At 39.6% G+C, this 27,341-nt stretch overlaps 1 protein-coding gene across 4 annotated transcripts in view; it reads right to left on the reverse strand.

Moving 5' to 3' along the window:
- LOC127808806 (NADH dehydrogenase [ubiquinone] iron-sulfur protein 4, mitochondrial-like) overlaps positions 1-27,341 on the reverse strand; it is a 118,658-nt gene that overhangs the window by 35,966 nt on the left and 55,351 nt on the right. For 2 of the 4 annotated variants that reach the window (XR_008024981.1, XM_052347440.1), the window contains exon 4: positions 23,930-24,032. The exons of 1 other annotated variant lie outside the window; for it this stretch is intronic. Coding sequence is in view for 2 of the 3 variants with exons in the window: in XM_052347440.1 (XP_052203400.1) it covers positions 23,930-24,032 (103 nt within the window). In the remaining variant the exon portion in view is untranslated. Of the gene's footprint in view, positions 1-6,807; positions 7,301-23,929; positions 24,033-27,341 lie in introns of those variants that run through there. One more of the 4 variants, XM_052347442.1, reaches the window with a different exon arrangement.

A 27,341-nucleotide genomic window follows, 5' to 3' on the forward strand; every position in this document is an offset into this window, starting at 1 on the left:
AGTCTTAATTGCTCTATAACCTTTTTGTCAGATTATGTTCGTGTTCAGGATCGAAGGACCGGACGAATCATTGGCACAAGGCTTAAGTCTTATAGACTCTACTATCTATCTCACCCTGCTTCATCAGTGGCGTGCACGATGACTGCTTCCCCACCACAAGGGTCCACTGTCGGGTAGGACACCCGTCTCTACCCAATCTCAAGAAGATGGTTTCCAGTCTCTCTAGTATTTCTTCCATAGAGCAGTGTTCTAAAACGCGGCCAAGGCGGCTGCCTAGACGCTAGGCGGCCCTTGGCCACCGTGATTAAGCCCTAACCGACACCCTAGGCGCCGGGCCAATTAATCCGGCCCGATCGGCGCCTAACCGCCTGGGTTGGGCGCAGCCTAGCTGCTGCGATTTGTAAGAGCCGTGTAGAGATGGTGGACGAAGTGTCCTCGCTGTTCCATTCTGTCACTGCTTCGAGAAGCGGAAGAGGAAGAGGAAGAGGAAGAGGAGGAGGACGAAGTGTCCTCGCTGTTCCGAGAAGCGGAAGAGGAAGAGGAGGAGGACGAAGTGTCCTCGTTGTTCCATTCTATCATTGAACAGAGGGAGAAGAGAAGAATGGAACTCATCTGGGAGACGAGAGATTTAGGGAGGGGGGGAGAGAGAGAGAGACCAGACACCAAAAGTAAACAAAAGTCAAATAGCATATGTTGAATGGGCAACAATTAGAAAATTTGGAAAAAATGTGAAATAAATCAAGAAAAATATATTTTATGAGTTAAATTATTGTTAATATATAATTTAATTTGTGTGTGATTTACTATTAGATGAAAACACAAAATAATGCAAGAAAGCAACAAATGTTACAAAATAATGCAGGTTTATGTGCTGAAAATAACAATTTTCCTAGGCCCTGCCTAGGCACCCTAGGAGCTAGGCCCCGGTCTGGCGCCTGACTAGCGCCTAACGCCTTTTAGAACACTGCCATAGAGTGTGAGTCTTGTCAACTTAGGAAACATAGTAGTAGTTTTTTCCTAAGTAGACTCAATAAACGTGTTAGTTCTCATTTTTCAGTGGTCCATTCGGATGCATGGGGTCCCAATCATGTCAGTTCAAAAGATGGTTTTTGTTATTTTGTAACATTTTTTTGATGATTTTTCTCGAACTACATGGCTATATTTAACGAAAACGCGTTCAGAATTGTTTTTTGTCTTCACTACATTTTGTGTTGAAATTAGAACTCAGTTTAATGTGTCTATCTGTGTTCTCCATAGTGATAATGCTCTTAAATATTTGTCCTCACCATTTAAATCTTATATGGTGTCCAATGGGATTCTTCACCAAACTTCGTGTCCTAGAACCCCACAACAAAATTGTGTGGCTGAACGAAATAATCGTCATTTACTTGAGACTGTCGTGAATCAAGGTTGTGATCATGTGTGTGATTAGTCAAATATTCTGTAGATTTAAACGCTGTAATTAGTAGGAGTGTTCAAAAAAACCGCTGAACTGCGATTTCCGGCCGAACCGAATCGAACTGGACCGAACCGACCGATTTTTTGAATTGGCGGTTCGGTTTGGTTTGAAAAACTGCCAAACCGCTCAGTTCGCGGTTTGGCAAATCGGCGGTTCGGTTCAAAACCGAACCGCCTGCATAAAATATATAATTAAAAAATAAAAATTATAAATATAAAACCCGCCCCTCTTCGTCTTTGGCTACGGGCTACCTCTCCTCTTTCTCTTCATTTCCCCCCAACCAAACCCTAACCCACCCACCTGCTGCATCGTCTTTCTCTCCCCCATCCCTCGGACATTGCCGATCGGCGCCAACCCACCGGCAGCCCCCACGTTGCAAGCTCTGGTCGCGGCTGACGCACCTCAAACCGAGCGTTCCACTCACCTAACGCCTGTCGCCTTCTTCCTCCTCCCATTCCGATCGCCGGTTGCGAGTATGCCGAGTCTCTCTCTCTCTCACAGTTAATGTTTCTGTTGTTTACATATTTTGAGTCACAAAATGCTTCTGAGGAAAAACTTTCAGCGGCTGTCGATCCTTCCTTTCAGCGACGTCTTGTATTTTCTGCATTTTTACTTATTTTACAAAAAATGCTATAGCGTGTATCTCTGTATTAGCTTGGATTTTCGATTTGTTCTGTTAACATTATATTGTTCTGGTTATTTGTGTGTCTGTTAAGTGCCTTGATCCAAATAAAGTAGTCTAAATCTGTTGTATTGAGAATGCATTTTACAGTGACTTTGTTCAGTGAGTTGATCCTTGTGCTGAAACCGCTGAAACCAAACCGAACCGAACCGCAAAATGCAGCGCGGTTCGGTTCGATTTTCCACACCAAATCAAACTGCTCGGTTTGATTTGGTAGCAAACCGAGCCTGCGGTTTGGTGCATTAAACCGGCTCAAAACCGGCCAAACCGAACCACGAACACCCCTAGTAATTAGGATATAATCATATCTATATTACTGTAAATAGAAGATTACTCAATTAGGAGATTTGTTTCCATAGTTAGGTAGACATCCTATGTGTATATATGTATTCTCCAACTCAATGAGAAAGTAAGCCACATTTTTTCAAATGGTATCAGAGCCTAAGAAACCCTAGGACTTTTATTTCTGAGCCTTCATCACCAACTATTCTTCTGCTGCTACCGATAGCTCATCACCAGCAACCTTCATTGTTACCTAGCCTCACATTCCACTGAGACTTAGGACTTGGTACCTCTTTCGAAAGGTAAGTCTAGTGTTGGTTGTCGTTGGGTTTACATTGTTAAAGTTGGTCCTGACGACCGGATTGATTGCTTTAAGGCTCGCCTTGTTGTTTATGTGGATGACATTGTTATCACAGGGAGGGATCATCAGGTTGGCATACAGAAACTGAAAGAACATCTACATCAGCACTTCAAACCAAAGACATGGGCAAACTCTGGTATTTCTTGGATATGGAAAGAATAAGTTAAGGGAACGATAAATTCTTCCACCATACTAACTTCATTGACTATAGGAAGACTTATATATAGAAAAACAACTAAAAAATCTCCTAGAAACTCTTCTGTTTTACAAGAATGGACAACAACAACCTCTAACTAATCTAATTTATAGATTTGGGTTAGTATGACTTGGATATCTTTAGTTGATTCCATGATTACTTTCATCCTTACTCTTCTTTATCTAATAGTTTAATTTGCTGTGAACTTTTACACACTCTCCATCCTTTTCCATCCGACCTCTTTCTTCTTCCAACAAGTATTGATGATATTTCAATCTCTTAGAGGAAGTACGCATTTGATATCTTAGAAGAAACGGGTATGGTGGATTGCAAACTGGTTGACACTCAAACGGATCTGAATGTCAAATTCTTGCCAGGATAGAGGGAGCTCTTTTCAAATCCTAAAAGGTATCAAAAACTGGTAGGCGAGTTGAATTGTCTCACAATCACTCGTCCCGACATTACTTTTGCTTTTGCTGTGGGATACTATTATCCAAATTCTGAGATACATCAAAAGAGCACCGAGTAAAGGCCTACTCTACAAGGATAAGGGACACAGATATTTGTTGTTATGCAGATACAAATTGGGCAGGATCTCCTTTTAATTATAAGTTCACCTCTGGGTATTGTGTTCTTGTGGGAGGAAATCTGGTTTTTTGAAAAGTAAGAAACAGAATATAGTAGCTAGATCTAGTGCAGAGGCAGAGTATCGAACTATGACTAATGCAACTTGTGAGCTCATCTAGCTTAAGCAACTCCTACAAGAACTCAAGTTTTGTGAAGTGTTCCCTATGAAGCTTGTTTGTGATAATCAAGTTACCTTGCACATTGTTTCTAATCCAGTGTTCCATGAACGGATCAAGCATATTGAAATCGACTATCATTTTATTAGAGAAAAGTTGGTTAAAGGTGTTATTGTTACAGAGTTTGGTAACTCCAATAATTAACTTGCAAATGTCTTCACCAAGTCTCTAAAAGGTCCTCGAGTAGAATATATTTGTAACAAACTTGGTGCATATAATATCTACTCCAACTTGAAGGGGAGTGTTAAAATTATTAATATAGTGTTGGAGGAAGCTAAGGAGTCTCGGTTAGCAGTCTCATGCAGATAAGGAGTCCAAACAGAAAAGATAAATTTTAAAGTTATCCTAATTGTTGTTAGATTAGATTCGTAAAATAGATAACAAAGGGTTGTATTCTACTCCTATAAATTAGGAGAATTGTTAGGAGAAAAATCATGAGTTTTTGTAGCAGATTTTTTAAGAGAAGTTTTAGGATTTTTGTGTATATATATTTTTCAGATCAATGAAATCAGGGTGTAGTGTTTTCCCTAATTCTTTTAACTAGTTTCTTCATGGTATCAGAGTAGGTTCTTGTGGCACTTGGTAGCTAGAGTTCTATATCATAAAGGACTCTTAGGCTCACGCAATGGTTGAGATTCCAACGAGACCTCAACCACCAATCCTCTTCTAATGAAGAACAATCAGGTTCCAATTACTACTCTTGATAGTCATTCACTTCAGATTACTCTACACAAGCTGAATGGAATCAACTTTCAAGAGTGGTACCAATCAATTATGATGGCAGTTCGAGGGAAAGATAAAGCAGGCTATCTAACTGGAGATATTGCAAAACCGAGCAACGAGTTAACAACTTATGGAGTATGGGAAGCTGAGAATGCTATGGTTATGGCTTGGCTAGTAAACTCTATGGAACCCAATATTGGAAGAACTTATTTAATTTACAAGACAGCTAGTGAGATTTGGAAGGCTGTCAAGGAGATTTACTCAAATCTTGAAAACACAACCCAAAGTTTTCAAGTCCGGTCTATCACCTGCTCTACAAAGCAAGGTAATAACTCTGTTATTGAGTATTATAACACTTTGACTGAATTATAGCAGGAGATGGATCTCTTCTATGAGATTAAATGGGAGTGCTCAGCGGATGGAAGAAAGTATGACAAGATGGTGGAGAAAAAAAGAGTTTTTGACTTCTTACATGGTCTAAACTCAGATTTAGATGAAGTAAGAGTTTTTGACTTCTTTCTAGCTTTGAGAGAAGTGTTTGTTGAAGTAAGAAGAGAAGAACGTAACCTCCTCTAATCATTCAAACAACAAGGTATACTTTCAAAATTATGCCCTAAATATATCTCGAGAAAAGCTTCCAATCACAACTAAAGGGGAGGTGCAAAAAGACAAATAGTGGTGTGACCACTGTAATAAACTCTATCATACTAGGGAAGCTTGCTAGAAGATACATGGCAAGCTAGCCAATTGGAAACCAAGAAATTAGTGAAAATGAGGTCAGTCCACATACTTGGTAGAAGCTAAAAAGGGAAGTTCAACTACGGTTTCTCTTACAACAGATCAACTAGAGGCTTTATAGTAGCTACTAAGCCAAACTAAAGTGCATATGGCAGCTGAAAGTGCAGACAATAATCCAATGGTTTCCTTGGCAAAACAAGGTAATATAAGTCATTCCTTATTTTCACAAAGATTTCTTATAGATTTTAGGATTATAGACACTAGAGCATCAGACCACATGGTTCTCTCCAAATTTTATCTAATTATGAACCTTGTAAGCAAGGCATTGCTGTGTTTATGGCTGATTGCACAACCTCTCTAGCCCAAGGGAGAGGAACAACTTACATAGCAAGCTTAACTCTAAATTTAGTACTTTATGTACCAAACTTGAGATGCAACCTGCAATCAGTAAGCAAAATATCTAAAGACAGGAATTGCTCAGTAACATTTTTCCACTCTCATTGTGTTTTTCAGGACATATCCTCGAGGAGGATGATTGGCAAAGCTGAGGAAAATGGTGGACTTTATTGTCAAGCCTCGAGGAAGAGGCCTTGAGGCTTGAGTTCGACTACTTAAGAAGAGAAAGAGAAAAGGATCAGAGAGAGAATTTAGGAAGGAAAGTGAGAGAAGAAATTAGAGGGAAAGAATTCAATTCTCATTCTACAATGAATTCTCATCCTCCCGCTTAAGAGCCTTATATAGGTTGTTCCTTGTGGTTTACATGCAACCTGAGGGTATTATGGTAAGAGCTACTAACAGAATCGGTTAGTTCCCTCTAATTCTACAACTGAAAATTTAAAATGCAAATGAAAAATACAAAACAGCCCTTGGGGTCGTGACATTCTCCCCCCCTTCAATTACATTCTTGTCCCCAAGAATCCTTCATAGTAGACCGACCACTTGTGAGGACCTTGTCAGCAACTTGGGTAGGTTTTCCCATGTAGTATGGTCCGGTTGTAGTTGCGACCATTGGACTAGAACTTGTGTTAGGGGTGCTGCTCCTTGATGACCACCCTCTTGTCTAGGATGGCCCACGACTCTAGGGTCTCTTCAAGCTCATCTTCTGCTATCGGTAGTTGTTGGCTGATGGAAGCCCTTGGTTCAATGGATTTCTTGAGAAGTGACACATGAAACACTGGGTGCATGTTGATTCCTTCAGGTAACCTTAACTTGTAGGCTACTTTTCCCACTCTAGCTTTAATGACATAGGGTCCAAAGTACTTGGGATTGAGCTTTAATGCAGGTGTGGAAATGAATGGTTGTTGCAATGACCTCCTAACCTTAAGGAACACCTTGTCCCTAATCTCAAAAGTCCTGTCACTTGTCCTCTTGTCCGTTGCTTGTTTAATCTATTAGATCGGGAGGTGCTATGGCACACACCAAGAGGGGGGTGAATTGGCTATTTTAAAAATCTTGATAGGACTTGAAATCTTTTTGACCCAATTGAGGTTTTAGTGATTTAAAACATTAAACATATGAAATGACAAATATAAAGCTCAATGAATGTAAAAGCAGGAAGGATAAATGACACAAAGAATTTATAGTGGTTCGGCTTAAACCAAGCCTAATCCACTATCTTAGCTTCCACTAAGGATTTTAAACCAATTCACTAAAACCTCCTACTTACACAAGTAGGCCCTCTAGCTACACAAGCTAGGAAATACAACCTCCTACTTAAACCAAGTAGGCCCTCTAACTACACAAGCTAGGAAATACAACAAGTATAACAAAGAGAGGATCTAAGAGATAAATCTCTTAGTTACAATGTCTCTCAAAAATGATACAAGGCTTGAAATGAATAATTACAAGTGAAGATCAAATCCTTAAAGAGAGAAAATTAAAGCACAGTCAATATAAATACAAATGTGTATACGATATAAGCTCAAATAATTTCCTTTCCATCCATTAGTCTTCTCTTGATCATCCATGACTTGTATTTATAGGCTTCCCAAAAGATTGAAGAGAAATGTAGCCGTTTGTGACCGTTGGAGTTGAAAAACTAGCCGTTGGAAGCTTTCTGCAAAACACATAGTCGACAGAAGAAAATGCATAGTTGACTATTTTTACAAATAAAACAAAACATAGTCGACAGACAAAAATGTATAGTCGACTATCTTATAACACAAAAATCCCATAGTCGACAGATACATATGCACAGTCGACTATTGCAAAAATGTAAAGAAAATTTTGAATTTTATGAACAAAAATAGTCGACAGATGAAAAGCCATAGTCGACTATCCTTACTTGATAGTCGACAGAAGCCTTAAATAGTCGACAGATCAAATTAGCATAGTCGATTATCCTTATGCATGGTCGACTATTTTCAGGTATAGTCAACAGCATTAAACCACATAGTCAACTATCCACAAACATAGTCAACAAAACATAAACACATAGTCGACTATTCTTTTTATAAAAACTGAAACGATAAATGATAACATGAAAAAGAATATTTTGAATCATAAAATTCTTTAACATTGAAATCTCGTAACTTTATTTCATCATCAAAAAACAATTGTTTTTCATCATCAAAATTATATCAAATGTAAAACATCATCATCCTGTTTTGAGCACCAATTAATTCCTTCTTTAGAACAGAGAGCATATCCTTTCTCTATTGTAAGTACTGCTCCACTATTGCTAGGCTAGAAGAATTTCTAGCTATAGCTGGCAGTAGAGGGGGTTTGTACCCAAACACAGCCTCAAAAGGACTTCTCTTGATGGCACTATGAAAACAAGAGTTGTACCACCATTGGGCTAGTAGCAGCCATTGGTTCCAACTCTTGGACCTTATAAAACACATGCACCTTAGCTATGCTTCTAGGCATTGGTTGACCCTCTCTGTTTGGCCGTCGGTTTGAGGGTGGTAAGCAGTAGAAAGTTGCAACCCAACTCCCAGCTTCTTGAACAATTCTTGCCAGAAATTGCTGGTGAATATTTTATCCCTGTCAAATACCATTGTCTTAGGGACCCCATGTAGCTTTACCACTGAGTCCAAGAAAATCCTAGCCACCTCTTGGGCTGAGAAGGGGTGCGTGAGGCTGATAAAGTGCCCAAATTTGATTAGTCTGTCCACCACCACTAGAATCATGTCTTTGCCTTTGGATTTTGGTAACCCCTCCATGAAATCCATAGAGATACCTTCCCATGCCTAATCTGGAACCTTTAAGGGGTGCAACATGCCGGGGTATGGCACTTACTCGTGCTTACATCTTTGGCACGTCTCACATGCCAGCACATATTCTACCACGTCTTGCTTTTGTTTTGGCCAAATGAACAGTGTCTGACCTTGTGGTAGGTAGCCCTAATCTCGGAATGATCCCCTAAGGGTGAGCAATGTAGTGACTTCAATATCTTTTCTTTTAACCCCTTATTGTCTCCCACCACCAATCTGCCCTAAAATCTGATGAGACCGTTGGACAATGAGTAACCTTTCTCGTTTTTAGTTTGGACTGCCAATTTGGTTAAGAGTTCTTTCACCCACTCAGTGTTCTCGTAACTTTGCACCACTTCTTTCATCCATTCTAGCACCATTGTCGTGATAGTATGGGATTAGCCTTCCTTGTCACTATCCTCCCTTCTAGATAGGGCATTTGCCACTATATTTTCCTTCCCATTGCAGTAGAGTATGGTATAATCCAACCCCATGAGCTTAGATACCCTTTTCTTCTGGAGCTGGGACTTTAATCTTTACTGGGATAGGAATCTGAGGCTCTCATAATCTATTTTAATCACAAAAGAGTTACCCTCTAAATAATTCCTCCATTTGTCCACAGCTTTTAGTACTGCTAGCAACTCCTTCTCATACACACTCCACCCCAAATGTTTAGGTCCCAAAGCTTGACTGATATAGGCAATCGGCCTTCCCTCCTGCATTAATACAGCCCCTATTCCCTTGTCACAAGCATCTGTCTCTACTGTGAATTGTTTGGAAAAATCAAGTAGGGCCAATACTGGTGCTTGGGTCATTGCTTTTTTAAGAGTCAATAAGGCTGCTTCTGCTTGAGGGTTCCAATGGAACCCTTCTTTCTTCAACAGATTTGTCAGAGGCCTACTAATTACCCCATAGTGCCTTATAAATTTTCGATAATAGCCTGTTAATCCCAAGAATCCCCTCAGTTCTCTAACAGATCCAAGCCTTGGCCACTCCACCATTACTGTGACCTTGATGGGGTCTGTTTTAACCCCTTTCTCCGATATGATGTGCCCCAAATACCCCACCTCATTACTGGAAAAAATACACTTAGATAGCTTGACATACAATTGGTTTGATCTAAGGACTTCAAATGCGGTTTGAAAGTGGGCTAGGTGTGGTTCAAGGTTTGGGTTGTAGATGAGTATGTCATTAAAAAATACTAGGATGAACTTTCGAAAATAGGGAGCAAAAATCTGGTTCATGAGTGCTTGAAAGGTAGCAGGAGAATTAGTAAGACCGAAGGGCATGATTATAAATTCATATAGGCCTTGGTGGGTTTGAAAGGTTGTTTTGGGAATATCGGTAGGTTTCATCCAGATTTGATGGTATCTGAATCGAAGGTCTAGCTTAGAGAAAATTTTGGCTCCTTCTAACTCATCCAACAGGTCATCTATAAGGGGAATAGGGAATTTGTTCTTGATGGTGTGAGAATTGAGTTAGCGGTAGTCAACACAAAATCTCCACAAGCCATCCTTCTTTTTAACCAACAACACAGGTGATGCGAAAGAGCTTTGGCTCGGTTGTATAAGGGAAGTGGCTAGCATGTTGGAAATTTGTTTTTCAATCTTAGCCTTTTGGGTAGGCGAATAACGGTAGGGTCGAATGTTTACAGGTGTAGTTTGAGGTTTGGGGGGGATGGCATGGTCCAAATTGGGTGGTAGAGAATTAGACTCATTGAACAAGTCCTTATATCTTTTCAAAAGTAAGTTCAAGCTATCGATGGTACTTACTTGGGAATAGGTTGTGTAACATCCTCCCTTCTCATGCCGTTGAGGCCCCATTTCTTCATCTGATTCTTCCCTTTCTACAACTTGGATTGAGTAGAGTTGTGTGATTTGCCTCCATTTTTTCTGAAACAACTTCTGCAATTTACTTCCTTTAATCATCTTGCACTCCCCCTGTTCTAGGCTACCAGTCAGTTTTAATTTCCTCCCCTCCATGTCTACCATTACCTCTAACTTGTTGAAGTCAAAGGTAAGTGGCTGATTGTCCTCATCCAATCCACTCCGAGGACAATATCGCATCCTCCCAACTCTAGTATTCTCAAATCAGCCTTGAACTCATAGCCATGCACACACATTTGAAGTCAACACACTTACAATGGTTGTACATCTTATGCCTGTTGGCTACGATCATTGATAGTGGGGTGGGGTGGGTCATTTTGCATTTCAGTTCATGGGCAATAGCTTCGTTCAAGAAGCTGTGAGTACTGCCACTATCAATCAACACCATCAGCCTCTTACTCCCTACCTGCCCCACCACCTTGATAATCTTTCCCATAGGGCAACCCTTAAGAGCATGAAAGGAAATTTCTCCCCCTTCTTGTCCTTGATCTTCTTCATAATCATCCTCTGCCTCTATCTTTTTCTTCCTGTTCTTCTTCCCCTTGGGTTTCCTCTTCCTTTCCTTCCGCTCCTTCCATGTTAAGTAGGTGCCTCCTGCATTGATGGTTAGGTCTGTATTTATCACGACATTTGAAACATAATCCCAGCATTCTCCTCTGTCCCATTGTTGGGGCTTTGTTAACCAAGGTATTAGGACCCCTTTTTGCTCTTCCCGTCTCTAGAGTTAATTCTTGCAACCTTGCCTTATCCGCCACTTCCCTCAAAGTGGTGGGTAAGAACATTTTTACCATGGACCTTAGCTCGTCTTTAAGGCCACTAATGAAAGTAGAGACAAAATATTGGTCTGTGAGAGTGGGTTGAGCACTCCACATCAACACCCCCAACTCTTCAAATTTTTCCTGATACTCCATGACCGTCCCTTCTTGCTTGAGTTCGTTGAATTCCTCAATGACATCGGTCATGTTCCTTTCTCCAAACCTCACACACAACTCTTTTGCGAAGTTAATCCATCTCACCCCCATATCCCTGGATCTGAACCATCCTTGGTACCAGCTATCGGCCACATCGTTAAGATATGCCATAGCTATGGTGATCCTCTGATTCTCAAGTATGTGATAGAACTAAAAATACCTCTCACATCTTCAGATCCACCAGCGTGGTTTGGATCCTTCAAAAAGAGGTATCTCTAGCCTTGGTAGGTGACCTTGGCTAGATTTAGGGGAATTCAGCTCTCTTACCTGATCACGTCTCCTCGAAATGTGATTCTCCTGCCTCTGAAAGTCCCTGTGGTCTTGACAATATGCCTGGTCCCGATGATCCCATCTCTGGCTCTGCTCGAGGAGGAAACTCCAGTGGTAACCGAAATTGAGGCAATGCGGACAGCATGTTAATCACGTTGATCCGCTAATCCATAGACTCCCTCTGCCTTGCCAATTCCCTCAGAACTCCATCATTGGATGTTGCAATATCCTCTCGCAACTCTTCCCAAATCGTTCATATTTCTTCCCTGCTCTGCGTAACCACCTCCTGCATCTGGGTGAGCCCAACCTCCATCACCTCCATTCGATTCTCCAATTGCTTCATTCTAGTACCTTCTGCCATATCTCTCGACGCCTCTTGAATCGTAAGCTCGCCAATTCTGTTCCACCTTCACCGGATCACAATCGAGTATGACCGACTCTGATACCAATTGTCAAGCCTCGAGGAAGAGGCTTGAGTTCGACAGAGAAAGAGAGAAGGATCGGAGAGAGAATTTAGGAGGGAAAGTGAGAGAAGAAATTAGAGGGAAAGAATTCAATTCTCATTCCACAATGAATTCTCATCCTCCCGCTTAAGAGCCTTATATAGGCTATTCCTTGTGGTTTACATGCAACCCGAGGGTATTATGGTAAGAGCTACTAATAGAATCAGTTAGCTCCCTCCAATTCTACAAGTGAAAATTTAAAATGCAAATGAAAAATATAAAACAGCCCTTGGGGTCGGGACATTTATCAAATTTCCAAACTGGAGCATCCTACAGAATTTAGGTTTTCTATTCAATCCTCTTTAGCTAGTGTTTCGGAATCTGAACTAATGTTATGGCATAAAAGATTAGGACATCTTATCTTAGAATATCTTAAAGTTTTGTACCCTTCTCTTCCTAGCAATAAAATTCAGAATTTCTATTATGAACATTGTATCCTTGCAAAGCAAAGCAAGAGTTCTCATCCTAATCATATCTATAAACCTTCAAAACCATTTCATTTGGTTCATAGTGACATTTGGGGACCAGCTAGGACTCCCAACCTAACAAACACTCGATCGTTTATCACATTTATTGATGACCACACAAGAGTATGTTGGTTGTTCCTAATGAAAGACAAATCTGAAACCTATCTTGTTTTCAAAAGGTTTCATCAAATGGTCAAAAATGTTTTCCAATCACCTATTCATATACCGAGATATAATAATGGTCAAGAGAACTTCTCCAATGAATTCAATCAATACTTAAATGAGCATGGTATTGTTCACCAAAGCTCATGTCTTTACAAACCCTAACAAAATGAGATAACTGAAAAAAAGAACCGAAATCTCCTTGAGACAGCAAGAGCCTTGATGTTTGCTAAATTAGTTCCAAATGTCTAAACAACAATATATCCAGCCTTTATCCCACTATGTGAGGTCGGCTACATGAATTCTAGACTTCCATATATTTCTATCTTTTGTCATATCCTCATTTAGATCCATATATTTCATATCAAATTTTAATGTCTCTCCCAAAGTCTTATTGGGTCTACCTCTACCTCTTTTTGTGACTAATTGTTTCATTTCATCAACTCTCCTCACAGGAGCGTCTCTTAGTCTCCTTCTCACATGACCAAACCATCTTAGTCTAGTTTCTCTCATCTTCTCCTCGATTGGCACTACTCCTACCTTATTACGAATAACTTCATTTCTAATTTTATCCTTTCTTGTATGTCCGCACATCCATCTTAACATCATCATCTCCGCTACACTCGTCTTTTGCTCATGCTGGTAATTGACTGCCCAACATTCTGAGCCATACAGTAAGACTGGTCTTATAGCTGTCCTATAAAATTTTCCTTTCAATTTTAATGGGATTTTACCATCACATAACACCCCCGATGCATTTCTCCATTTTAGCCAACCTGCCTTAATTCTATGTGCGACACTCTCGTGGATTTCTCCATCTTTTTGAATCACTGATCCCAAATATCAAAAATGGTCTTTTTTTTGTAAGATTTGGTCTTCTAATTTTATTATAACATCATCCACTCTTGCATTTTTACTAAATTTGCATTCCATATATTCTGTTTTCTTTCTACTTAATTTAAATCCCTTAGATTCTAAATTGTTTCTCCACAACTCAAACTTAGTGTTCACTCCTTCTTTTGTTTCATCTACCAACACTATGTCGTCTGCAAATAGCTATCTTTAGTGAGTTCATCCATTACTAGGGCAAATAAGTATGGACTTAGTGCAGAATCTTGATGCAGTCCTATTGTAGTTGTAAATGGTTCAGTATCCCCTCCGCATGTTCTGACCCTTGTCTCTACACCATGATACATATCCTTAAGGGCTTATATATAGGCTATTTTGACTCATTTCTTCTCTAAAACCCTCCATAGTACTTCTCTAGGGACCCTATCATAGGCCTTTTCTAGATCTATAAACACCATATGTAGGTCCTTCTGATGATCCCGATACCTTTCCATTAGACGCCTCAGTAAATATATAGCTTCCATTGTTGACCTACCAGGCATGAAACCAAACTGATTTTCTGACACCTTTGTTTCCTTTCTGAGCCTCTGTTCTATTACTCTCTCCCAGAGTTTCATGGTATGGCTCATTAACTTAATTCCTCTATAATTTTCACAGTTTTGAACATCTCCTTTGTTCTTGTATATAGGAACCAAAGTACTCTTCCTCCACTCATCTGGCATCTTTTTTGATTTAAGGATGGCGTTAAATAGTTGCGTTAGCCAGGAGATGCCCTCTTCTCCCATGCATTTCCATGCTTCTATTGGTATATTATCTGGTCCCACTGCCTTATGATTTTTCATCTTGTTTAATGCTTGTCTTATTTCATTTGAACTTATGCGTCGATAGAATGTGTAGCTCACATTCCCTTCGGAGTTACTAAGATGTCCCAACCTAACTCTTGTGTCACCACCACATTGAATAATTTTGTGAAATACTCCTTCCATCTCTCCTTAATCGCTCCCTCATTTACTAAAACATTTTGATTGTCATCTTTTATGCATTTCACTTGATTTAAATCCCGTGTTTTTCTTTCTCTTGCTTTAGCTAATTTATATATATCCCTTTCTCCATCTTTCGTATCAAGTCGTTTATATAGATTCTCATATGCTTTTGACTTTGCTTCACTAACAGCTCTTTTTGCTACCTTTTTTGCTTCTTTATAATTTTTTTGATTTTCTTCATTGTTGCATTGATATACCGCCTTATAGCAAGTTTTCTTATTTTTAATTTTCAATTGTACCTCTTCATTCCACCACCAAGACTCCTTAAGGTTAGGGGCTCTACCATTTGTCTCTCCAAGGACTACATTTGCCATGCTTCTCAAAGCATTAGCCATTTCTTTCCACATTTGGTTTGTCTGTCTTTCTCCATTCCATTCCCTTCTACCCCTTAATTTTTCTTTGAAGATTAGTTGTTTCTCCCCTTTTAAATTCCACCACCTGATTCTTGGATTCTATTTTATGTGATTTTTTCTCTTCCAATTTCTTACTTGGACGTCAAGTACTAGAAGTCTATGTTGAGTAGTCAAACACTCTCCCAGTATCACCTTACAATTCCTACAACATAACCGATTCTCTTGTCTCATGAGGAAGTAATCTATTTGGGTGCTTGAGGTGATATTTTTATATGTGATTAAGTGTTCATCCCGTTTTTTGAACCTAGTATTGGTTATAATGAGCCCATATGCCATAGCAAAATCTAGGATAGATTTACCCTCATTATTAATTTTCCCGAATCCATACCCTCCGTGTACCTCTCTATATCTGTTTCCGTCTCTACCCACGTGCCCATTTAAGTCACCTCCTATAATCACTTTCTCTCCTCTTGGTATCATTTGTATGAGTCCCTTTAGGTCCTCCCAGAATTTTGCTTTTATCTCATCACCTAACCCCGCTTGTGGTGCATATGTACTAAAGATATTCATAGTCATTCTTCCTAGACTAATCTTCACCATAATAATCATATCCCTTATTCTCTTTACATCCACTACCTCATCTATTAAGCTTTTATCCATAATAATCCTCACTCCATTTTTCGCTCCATCAGTTCCTGTGTACCATATTTTATATCCAGCTTCTGATAAAGTTTTTTCTTTTTTCCCTACCCATCTCGTCTCTTGAAGGCACATAATATTAATTTTTCTCGTAATCATCACATCCACCACTTCCATAGCTTTGCCTGTTAATGTTCCTATGTTCCATGACCCAATCCTTAATCTATGATTTTGTTTTTGGCCTTGACTTTGGATTTGATTTTGTTTTTGGCCTTGACTTTGAATTTGATTTTGTTTTTTATTTTGATTTTGGTTTTAGTTTTGATTTTGGTTTTGGTTTTGATTTTGATTTTGGTTTTGATTTTGATTTTGATTTTGGACTAGCTTCTTTACCCATATCCGTCCAAGCAAATGCGGGAACCCTTGCTCATTTATCACTACATCCGGGCGCCGATGCAGCGGCCCTAGCTCACTTGTCACTACACAGGGGCAGTGTAGCGCGTCGCTATGAAGGGTTACGCCCACGCCCAAACGATTTTTCATAATTTGTCTAGAGTTCATGTTTTGGATCCGACTAAGTTTTACGTTGGCTGTCGGCTACCTAACACAACCCTCCTCCTTTATCCGGGTTTGGGACCGGCAATGGATAACATCTCCAGGCGGAGTTTAGTTCCAAATGTCTATTGGGGAGAAATTGTCCTTACAATAGCCTAACTCATCAATAGACTTCCTTCAAAAACCCTGGGGCCTGAATTCTCTTTCCCCTAAGGTCTTTGGATATACTGTTTTTTATACACAAAAACCAACTCACTCAATCTAAATTGGACCCTAAAGCACTCAAGTGCATATTTGTTGGTTACTCCCTTACTCAGAAATGATATAAATGTTATGACCCCACTAATCGAAAATTCATTATCTCTTTTATTGAGCATTAATCTTTTTTTTCAAAACACCCCTCTGTAGGAAAGTACCTCCAAAACAGACGATGTTTGGGGTACAATCACTCCCATACCTAATCATTCTACTCCTATTTTTCCCTTTGATTCGTTACCAAACCTTATTCTCAATCTTGAAAATTCTCAAATCAAACCTGATTTCAGTTCAAATTCCATTCCTCCAGCCCTAAACCACCGAGGGGGAGAGAAAGAGAACACCAAAATTCAAGAAGATGTTCAAGTACAAAATAAACCACCACTAATCAATCTTTCCATCCACACCATCTCACAAATTACTCTATAGTGATAGCAAATCAGATATCAGCATTGTAAGCAATCCCGTACAACACGACCAGATGAACCATGTCAGAATCGACAGGCATTTCGTCAAGCAAGAGATGGAAGAAGCAGACATAAGACTCACTTATGTCCCTACAGAAAATCAAGAAACAAATATCCTAACTAAAGCCATGCAAAAACGAGGTTTTGAAGCTCTTAGAGGCAAGCTGGGAATGATTGACATCTATTCCTCGATTAGCAGTTTCGTGCAAATAGGTGGTCCAAACAGAAAAGATAAATCTTAAAGTTATCCTAATTATTGTTGGATTAGATCTATAAAATAGATAACAAAGGGATGTATTCTACTCCTATAAAATAGGAGAATTGTTAGGAGAAAAATTAGGAGTTTTTGTAGCAGATTTTTGTGTATATATATTTTCCAGATCAATGAAATCAGGGTGTAGTGTTTTCCCTAATTCTTCTACCTAGTTTCTTCATATAGTTGTACATATTTTATATGTGTTTTATTTGTAATTATTAGGCCATGTAATTAGCCTTAGGTTAAGCCCATTATTTCTTTAATTGCTTGTACAACCTACTATAAATAACAAGGTGGCTCTCACATGGTATCAAAGCCTCTGGTGAGAAAACCTTGAGCCGCTACTGTGTATCCTTCTCCAATAGTCTCCCAACCCTAAAATTCCTTATTTTTTTCCCTCCTCCCTCCCTTTCTCTCTCCTCGTCGCCCCTGTCAAGGTAGAAACTCCATTTTCGACCACCGTTTACCAGCACCGCCATTGTGTTCGCCAGCATCAGATCAGCCAACCACCGGAGGCCATTGCCTCCAGAGCTGCCACGCGCCACCACACGCCGTCTGAAGTTCTCTGGCCAGATAGCCATGCGTTGGAGCGTGGGGGCATGTGCCTTGCCGAAATTCAGCCATATTCTCACTGAAACCTCGCCAGAGCCTCCTGAACCCGTCCTTAGTGTTCATTTTCCCAAAAATCATCCCAATCTGTGTGTATCAATTACACAACACCTTTTTACCCACTTTTATCACACAAACATCTGAGTTTCAATCTATTTGTCTAAACCCACACCATGTCGTCCTTGTGCAATGCCAACTCTACTCCTGGTGCATCATTTGCATCTCAACCCTTCACCATTTCCAACATAGGGACCTCTATTATCACCTCTAACAAATTGATAGAGTCTTCCAACTATCTCTCATAGGCAAGTCTCTGTCAAGATGTGGTTCAAGGGGCAAGGACAAGCAGACCATCTCACCAAGAAGGAAGTAGATGTCAACGAAGCCAACAAGACTAAATGGGAACAAGTTGATGCTCAGTTGTGTAATATTTTATGGAATTCCATTGACCGATTTGTTATGCAACTCTTTTGGCCGTTTGAAACTTGTCATGAGGTTTGGAAGGAAGCCTTTGAGTGTTATACCAATGACATTTAGCCTTTCTATATTGTTATCCATTCTATCAAGAACATCCAATAGGGTCAATCTATGGAATCATATATAGGTCAAATGCGTTCTCTCATGTAAGTTTGAAGCTCTTATTCCATACTCTGATTCCAAAGTTGCTCATGATTCTCAAATAGAAAAATTGTTCATGGTCGGCCCAATAGAAGGGTTTTAAGCAACCCAAGCCATGGGATTACTAGTAGATTGCTGAGAAGTCTGGAATTTCAAGAAAATCTCATAGTCAGTAGTAGGTAGGGTTACCATTGGAGGGCCTGATGCTGGACTAGGGTCACTCTGTGCAACATGAGCCACCCGGGATGTTTGAGAGGCAGGAAGGGCAGCTGGTCTACCATGCTTCTTCCAACACTTGTCTTCCTCATGCCCTTTCTTTTTGCGAAAGTTGCACTGGGGACAAGAGTGGCTACTAAACCGGCCCTGATTACTGCCTGAAGTCTGAGACACAAGAATAGAGGCCTCGGGAGGGGTACTGGTAAAAGCACCAATTGAGGAAGAACTATCAACCATATTAAGCAATCTTTTGTATATATCTTTCATACTGGGGTTAGCAGACCCAGTCAAGATCTGATGGCGGACAGTCTCCAACTCAAGTTTCAAACCGGATAAAGTAAGGATCATGAACAATTTTCCCTGTTGAGAATCATGAGTGGCTTTGGAATTAGAGTATTGAAGAAGAGCTTCCAACTCCTACATGAGAGAACGCATCTGGCCTATATATGATTCCATAGATTGACCCTATTGGATGTTCATGATAGAGCATACAACAGTACACAGAAGTTGAATGTCATTGGTATAACACTCGGCGACTTCCTTCCAAACCTCATAACAAGTTTCAAACGGCCGAAAGAACTGTAAAACAAATCAGTCAAAGGAATTCCATAAAATATTACACAACTAAGCATCATCAACCTATTCCCATTTAGCCTTGTTGGCTTCGTCGACATCTACTTCCTTCTTAGTGAGATGGTCTGCTTGTCCTTGCCCCTTGAACTACATCTTAACAGACGCTACCCATGAGAGATAGTTGGCAAACCCTATCAACTTGTCCAAGGTGATAACAGAGGTCCCTATGTTGGAAAGGGTGAAGGGTTAAGATGCAAATAACACAACAAGAGTAGAGTTGGCATCACACAAGGATGACATGGTGTGGGTTTAGGTAAATAGATTGAAACTCAAATGTTTGGGTGATAAAAGTGGGTAAAAAGGTATTGGGTAACTGACACACATAGATTGAGATGGTTTTATGGAAAACGGGCACTGCACTGGGGACGGGTTTAAGAGGCTCCGGCGAGGTTCTAGTGAGAAGACGGCAAAATTATGGCGAGGCACAGGCTCTAGGGGTGTGCAATCGGTTATAACCGAACCGAACTGTCCAAAAATTACTAACCGAACCGAACCGAATTGTCCCTAATAACCGAACCGACCGATAATCCTAGTATAACCGAACTAACCGAAACCGAAGTAACCGAACAATAAAATGCAATAACCGAACCGAACTGACAATATATAGCCAGAGAGTTTTCAATCCCCAATCAGAACCAATAATGGTAGTATAACCGAACATGAAACCAAAACGATTTTCTAGTCCCCAATCAGAATTTCCAAAACAAATGAACAAGAATAAAAAATAGCCAGAGAGTTTCCCAATTGAAATTTTCCAGAACAAGTGAACAAAAATCGCTGAATCAGAAATACGTGTACCTTTGAGTCTTTGACGCAAGAGTTGAGGTCGGGTCGCTAGGGATCTTGTAGTGGTTGGGAAGAAAAAGGGCCTAGTCGACGAGCTTCGAAGCGCACGTCCTCGTCGCCGATTGCCCCTCCGCCACTACTAGCTCCGCCGCCATGGCCCAGATCTTGGAATAGCCCTCGTCGATCGTCCAAGCACAAGAAAAAGAAGAAACGAAGGCAAGGGATGGTGGGGTGAGGGTTAGGGTTTGATTTGGTTGGGTGTGGGTTCCGGAATCGAAGACGATGGATGGTGGGGTGAGGGTTAGGGTTCGATTCGGCGAGGGATGATGGGGTGAGGGTTAGGGTTCAATTTAGCGAGGGATCGTGAGGTGAGGATTAGGGTTCGATTCAGCGAGGGTTAGGGTTCGATTCAGCGAGGGATGGTGGGGTGAGGGTTTGGGGCCGCTTGAATCGATCTCATAGTCTCGCCTGCGAGTGGGAGGGTGGGGGGAGAGAGAGAAGGGGGGTGCACACGAACTCGCGTGGGTTCTGTGTTTGGGGGTGGGGGGGTGTCGGGCGCGGTTATGCTGAACCGGGTCGGGTGCAGTTAGGCTGAATCGATTAATTCGGTTAATCGAATAACCGAAAATTTGAAATATTATTAACCGAACCGAACCGTCTAATAAAAAAATGGAACCTAATTAACCAAACTAAATTATTTCATCTAAAAAATCGAACCGAACCGACCAAATTGGTCGGTTCGGTTCAGTTAGTTCGGTTTATCCGAACTTCTGCTCACCCCTAACAGGCTCCCACATGCCAGCGCGTGGCAAACTGGCCGGAGAATTTTGGATGGCGCATGGCAACAATGGCCTCTGGTGGTCAGTAGATCTGAAACTAGCGAACACGATGGCAGTAGCAGTGCTAGCAAACGGTGGAAGGAAAGTAGAGTTCCAACCTTGAAAGGGGCGGCAAAGAGAGAGAGAGTGAGGGAGGGAAGAAAAAATAAGGAATTTTAGGGTTGGGAGACTGCAAGAGAAGGATACATAGTGGTGGCTTAGGGTTTTCTCACTAGAGACTCTAATACCATGTGAGAGAATAATTTGGAGAGAAAAACATGACATATTAGTTTCTCTCATCTTGCTATTTATAATAGGTTGTACAAGCAATTAAAGAAAGGCCTAATCTATGGGTTTAACCTAAGGCTAATTACAAGGCCTAATAATTACGAATAAAACACATGTAAAATGTGTACAACTATATTAATAATTCTAATAGTCCTCTTTCATCCCATATTCAAACTTTGAAGTCTCTACCTCCTGTTACATTGGTTGATGGCTCTCACCCCTCAGTCGCGGGTAACAGCACAACATCGCCCTTCCTACTTTACCATTGTCATCTGTTTTACATTTACCACAATGTCCCTTTAATTTACTTTCTGTCAGTCAACTCACTTGTAGTCTTAATTGCACTATAAGTTTTTGTCTGATTCTGTTCTTGTTCAGGATCGAAGAACTAAACAGACGATTGGCATGGGGCTTGAGTCTCACAAACTCTACTATGTATCTCACCTTGCTTCATCAATAGCATGCACAACAACTATTTCCCCACTACAATACCCAATCTCAAGAAGATGGTTCCCAGTGTCTCTAGTATTTCTTCCTTAGAGTGTGAGTCTTGTCAACTTGGGAAACATAGTTGTAGTTCTTTCCCGAATAGAGTTAATAAACGTGTTCTCCTTTTTCAGTGGTCCATTCAAATATATGGGGTCCCAGTTGTGTCAATTCAAAAGATGGTCTTCATTATTTAGTAACCTTTATTGATGATTTTTCTCGAACTACATGGCTATTTTTAATGAAAATGCGTTTAGAATTGTTTTCTATCTTCACTACATTTTGTGCTAAAATTAGAATTCAGTTTAATGTGCCTATATGTGTTTTTCGTAGTGAAAATACCCTTGAATATTTATTTTCACCATTTAAATCCTATGTGGCATCCAATGGGATTCTTCACCAATTTCGTGTCTTGAAACCCCACAACAAAATGGGGTGGCCGAACAAAAGAATCGTCATTTAATTGAGACTGTCCGCACGTTTCTTCTTCATATGCATGTTCCGTTTCATTACTAGGATGATACTGTCTTAACTGCATGTTACTTAATTAACCGAATGCCATCCTCTATCTTTAATGACTAGATTCCTCATTCTGTTCTTTTCCCTTAGGTTGACTTATACTCCATTCCTCCTCGTATCTTTGGGAATACCTGTTTTGTTCACCATCTTGCCACAGGTTATGATAAGCTATCCACTCGTTCTCCTAAATGTGTTTTTCTTAGTTATTCACGCCTTCAGAAGGGATATCATTGTTGGATATAAGCCCTTAAGACCAATTCTAGTGATACAAAAGGACTCGATCTTGTAATTTTTTAAATAATAATTAAATGGCAAGTTTATGTTTTTTATTAAAATTGCAATATGATTTAAATTAAACATATATCCATTAGTATAATAAGGAGTGGATACCATTCTTAAGCGTTAAGAATATGAGTAACGATTAATCCACGGTTTGTTATGCTATAAACAAGTTCCTAACCTAGATATTAGCAACTCGTAAAGGTTAGTACATTGTCTTCCTTCGGGTTTAGTATGAGATACTAAAAGTGAAAGTTGGTGAGTCTCGTGCCATTCTATATGAAATATGAAAGGAAGATGAGTGGGTGCTCATAATAGAACGAGTTCACTGAACGGGATTGTTAACATTAAATCACATGAGTTCTCACGAATCAATAATTCAATGTTAGCTGCGAATGCATAACTAGTCTTTCCTTAGACCTGAGATGACATAAATATCTGTGCATTGGTAGATTAGACTGAAGATCAACTTTCAGATTGCTTTCATCCGTTTGTAGTAATTATGCTTGGCACCTGTGAACTAGACTCATCCTATTCTTTATTGTTTTAAGCACCAATTTCCTTGGATCGTTTATCAGAGTCGAGTGAAGCGTCAATCATATCAAACATATTTCGAAGAGGTTCAAGAATTTTCAAAAAAAATTCTTCTTTTACATTGTTCTCCCCCTGAAGATGATTTTTGGTAAAATATGGTTGATTCCCCATGAAAGAAGCTTATGTGAGTTTTCTTTGTCAAATCATCAAAGCACTTGTACCCTTTTTCTTGGGAGCATAACTAACAAAAGCACATTTTTCAGCCATTGGATCCAATTTGGATCGAAAAATTTGTAAAATGTAAGTAAAGCAAATGCATCCAAAAAATTTTAAAGGTAGCTCAGAGTATAACCGACACATAGGAAAAGTATTTTTTAGATAATTTAAAGGTGTCTCAAAGTTTAAAACTCAAGTGGGCATTCTATTGATTAGATAGCAAGTAATTAAAACAGCATTTCCCTAGAGGTATTTCGGAACATTCATAGAAAACCTCAAGTAAATGTTTATTTTTTCGTTCAGCTATGTCATTCTACTGAGGAGTTTCACAACATGATTGATGGAAAATACCTTTCTCTTTCAAAAAATCCCCTAAACATTCATTGAAGTACTATATTCCATTATCAGACCACAGAATACAAATTTTTGTTTGAAATTAGGGTTCGATCGTGTAAAAGAAATCTTTGAAAACCTTTGCTACGTCAGATTTCTTGTTAAGCAAGTAAAGTCAACATAGTCTAGTATGATCATTGATAAAAGTTATAAACCATCTTTTACCAAATAAAGTGGCAACTTTTGAGGGTTCCCAAACATCACCATGAATCAAATAAAACGGCTTTGAATGAGGGTAAGGTTTGGGAACAAATTTAACTCAATGATCTTTAGACAAATGGTGGCTTTCACATTGAAACATAGAGCAATCCATTCCTTTGGACAATTTAGAAAACAAGTGTCTTAAATAAGGAAAGCTAGGATGGCCTAACCTAAGATGCCATTGCATTATTGGATCAGAAACAGAAATTAAATTCTTACCACTGAATCCATGAGCTTTTTTATTACCAAATAAATCCTTATTAAAGTAATAAAGTCCGTTTATCTCTCTAGCGCTGCCAATTGTTTTCCCCGAGTCCTGGTCCTGAAATAGGCAATAAGATTTGAAGAAGATAATACGGCACTTAGAATCTTTTGAGAGTTTACTGACCAACAAAAGATTACAAGTTTAGGAATATGAAAAACTGATTGAACATCAATACTTTCAGATATTTTAATGAGGCATTTGCCAACAATAGAAAAAAAATTATCGTCCGCTATTCTTACTTTTTCACTACCTAAACAAGGAGTATATGAATCGAATGGATTAGACAAACTGGTCATGTGATCAGATGCCCTTGAATCAATAATCCATGAAGCAGATTTTAAGGAACTTGACAAGGCTAAAGGAGTTCTACTTGAATGGGCCAAAGAACAATTAAGCGTACCCGGTAACGGATTAGATTATAGTAGTTTCAGAATTTGAACGAGTTGTTCTGTAGAAATGAAGGAAATGGAGACAATGGATCCATACTTTATGGGATCCCACAAATTAAGGAAACATGTATCCATGTTTCATGGGTTACATGTATCCTTATTTGATGGGTTTTGCCTTTCTATCTTTTTATGTGTGTATAAGATGTTGTATGTAGATTAGAGAATGAGTAGGTATCATTGTATTTTCATATTGGTGTGTTTTGTAATATGGTATCAGAGTTCGGTTCGGTAGTCGGTGATCTGCCATTCTTCTAGCAGACAAGTCAGCTGCTGCTATCAAAACGCCAGGAACAAAGAAGTTCCAGCGTTGTTGTCAAAATGCCAAGAACAAAAAAAATTCCGGTGTCCGTCATCGTTCCGACATCACACAACCACCCACAGCAGCCATCGTTCTAGCAGACGAACTTGCCACTAAGCGCCAAGAGTGGTGAAGACAAGGGGTCTAATGTCCGTCATTTTCCAAAGACCAAGACCTGCCCATCGTCGCTTGCCAATTGCGCACCACCACCATCACCATCACCGGCATCAGATCGGCCAACCCCCCCCCCCCCCGAAGCACAGCTGTTGTTGAGCCTTCACGCGCCACTACACGCTGCTCCCAGATTCTTCCTCCCAGTCGCACCGTCGCGCCTGCAATCTGCCATAGGCCTATTTCGGCCATCATTTGCTCTTGCAATCACCGCCATTGACGTCGCTGACCTAGGATTGGCCTACCCCCGAAGTCAAACCACCATTGCCGTCTCCACACTCCACCACCAGACCTCACCACTACCACTGTTTGTTGCTCTGATCTCTCTCTCCAATACTCCAATCACGACGTCGTCGCCACCATTGGACTTGTCTCTCTCAAATCTTGCAGATCCCTGTGTTTTCGTCGCTATCAGCCGTCGACTACTGCTCGTCGACGTCCAACTTAGTCGATTCTCTCGTGACTGCTGGTGGGATTTCTCCATTGTTGCAAGCACGTTTTTAAGCAAATTCAGATTATTGTCAAATCTGGGTCAAATTCACCCTACTTCAAATTTGGTTAATCAAAGTTGATTCATTAGGCCAAATCCAACTATCAGATTCCTCAAACAAATCCAGCAAACCCAGCCAACTCAAATTAAAGGGCAAAGGATGATTGGATCTGCAATGTGTAGTCACTTATAAGTCAATAGATCATCAGTCCCTACCGCCACCATGCCGGACGTTCTCTCCACATCTAGTTCCTTCAACAAAGAGCAATTCAATCAACTCTCGACATTGTTACTGACCAATTCGTTACTTGGTACACCTAATGGTTCTTTGGTACATTTAGGTAGAACTACTTTAGCCCTGTCAAGTTCCTTTAAATATGCTCCATGGATTATTAATTTAGGGGCATCTGATCACATGACTAGCTTGTCCAATCTTTTTGATTCATATACTCCTTGTTCAGGTAATGAGAAAGTAATGATAGCAGACGATAGTTTTTCCTCTATTGCTGGCAAAGGCCTCATTAAAATCTCTGAAAGTATTGATCTTCAATCAGTACTTCATGTTCCTAAACTTACTTGTAATCTTTTGTCTATCAATAAACTCTCAAAAGATTCTAACTTCCATATTACCTTCTTTAATTCTTATTGCCTTTTTGAGGACCAAAACTCGGGGAAGACAATTGGCAGTGCTAGAGAGATAAACGGACTTTACTACTTTAATGAGGATTTCTTCGGTAATAAAAAAGCTCACGAATTAAGTGGTAATAGTTCAAACTCTATTTCTGATTCACTAATACAATGGCATCTCAGGCTAGGCCACCCTAGTTTTCCTTATTTAAAACAATTATTTCCTAAATTGTTTAAAGGAGTGGATTGTTCTAAGTTTCAATATGAAAACTGTCATTTGTCTAAAGATCATCGTATTAAATTTGTTCCCAAACCTTACTGTCCTTCAAAACCATTTTATTTGATTCACAGCGATCTTTCAAGACCCTCAAAAGTTACCACTTTATCTAGTAAAAAATAATTTATAACTTTTATCGATGATCATACTAGACTATGTTGTGTTTACTTGCTTAATAAGAAATCCGACGTAGCAAGTGTTTTTAAAGATTTCTTTTACATGATCGAAGCTCAATTTCAAACAAAAATTTGTATTCTTCAGTCTGATAATGGAACAAAATACTTCAATGAATGTTTAGAGGGGGTTTTTGAAAGAAAATGTTGTTTTACATTAATCAACATGTCGTGAAACTCAGCATAATGGCATAGCTGAACGAAAAAATAGACATTTACTTGAGGTAACTAGGGCTATTATGTTTTCTATCAATGTCCCAAAATACCATTGGGGAGATGTTGTTTTAACTGCTTGCTATCTAATCAATAGGATGCTCACTCGAGTGTTAAACTTTGAGACACCTTTAAATTCCTTAAAAAAGACTTTTCCCATGTGTCGATTGTAGTCTGAGCTACTTTTAAAAAATTTTAGATGCACTTGCTTTATTTACATTCCACAAATTTTTTGATCCAAATTAGATCCAATGGCTAAAAAAAGCGTTTTTGTTGGTTATGCTCCTAGAAAAAAAGGGTACAAATGCTCTAATCCTTTGACAAAAAAAAACTCACATAAGCATGGATGTGTCTTTCATGAAGAGTCAACCCTATTTTACCAAAAATCATCTTCAGGGGGAGAATATTGTAGAAGAAGATCATTTTTCTAAACCTGTAGAAGAAGATAAAGATAATTTTTTGAAATTTTTTTAATCTCTTCCAAATATGTTTGATATAATTGACACTCCAATAAACAATACAAGGAAACTGGTGCTCAAAACAATAAAGGACAGGATGCGTCTAGTCTAAAGGTGCCAAGCATAATGGAGTTGAAACCCGAGGGAGAATTACTAGAAATGGATCAAAGTAATCCAAAACCTGAGCTTTAATTTTATATCAGAAGAAAA

Source organism: Diospyros lotus, chromosome 8 (genome assembly GCF_014633365.1).
Source record: "Diospyros lotus cultivar Yz01 chromosome 8, ASM1463336v1, whole genome shotgun sequence".
Taxonomy (NCBI): Eukaryota; Viridiplantae; Streptophyta; class Magnoliopsida; order Ericales; family Ebenaceae; genus Diospyros; species Diospyros lotus.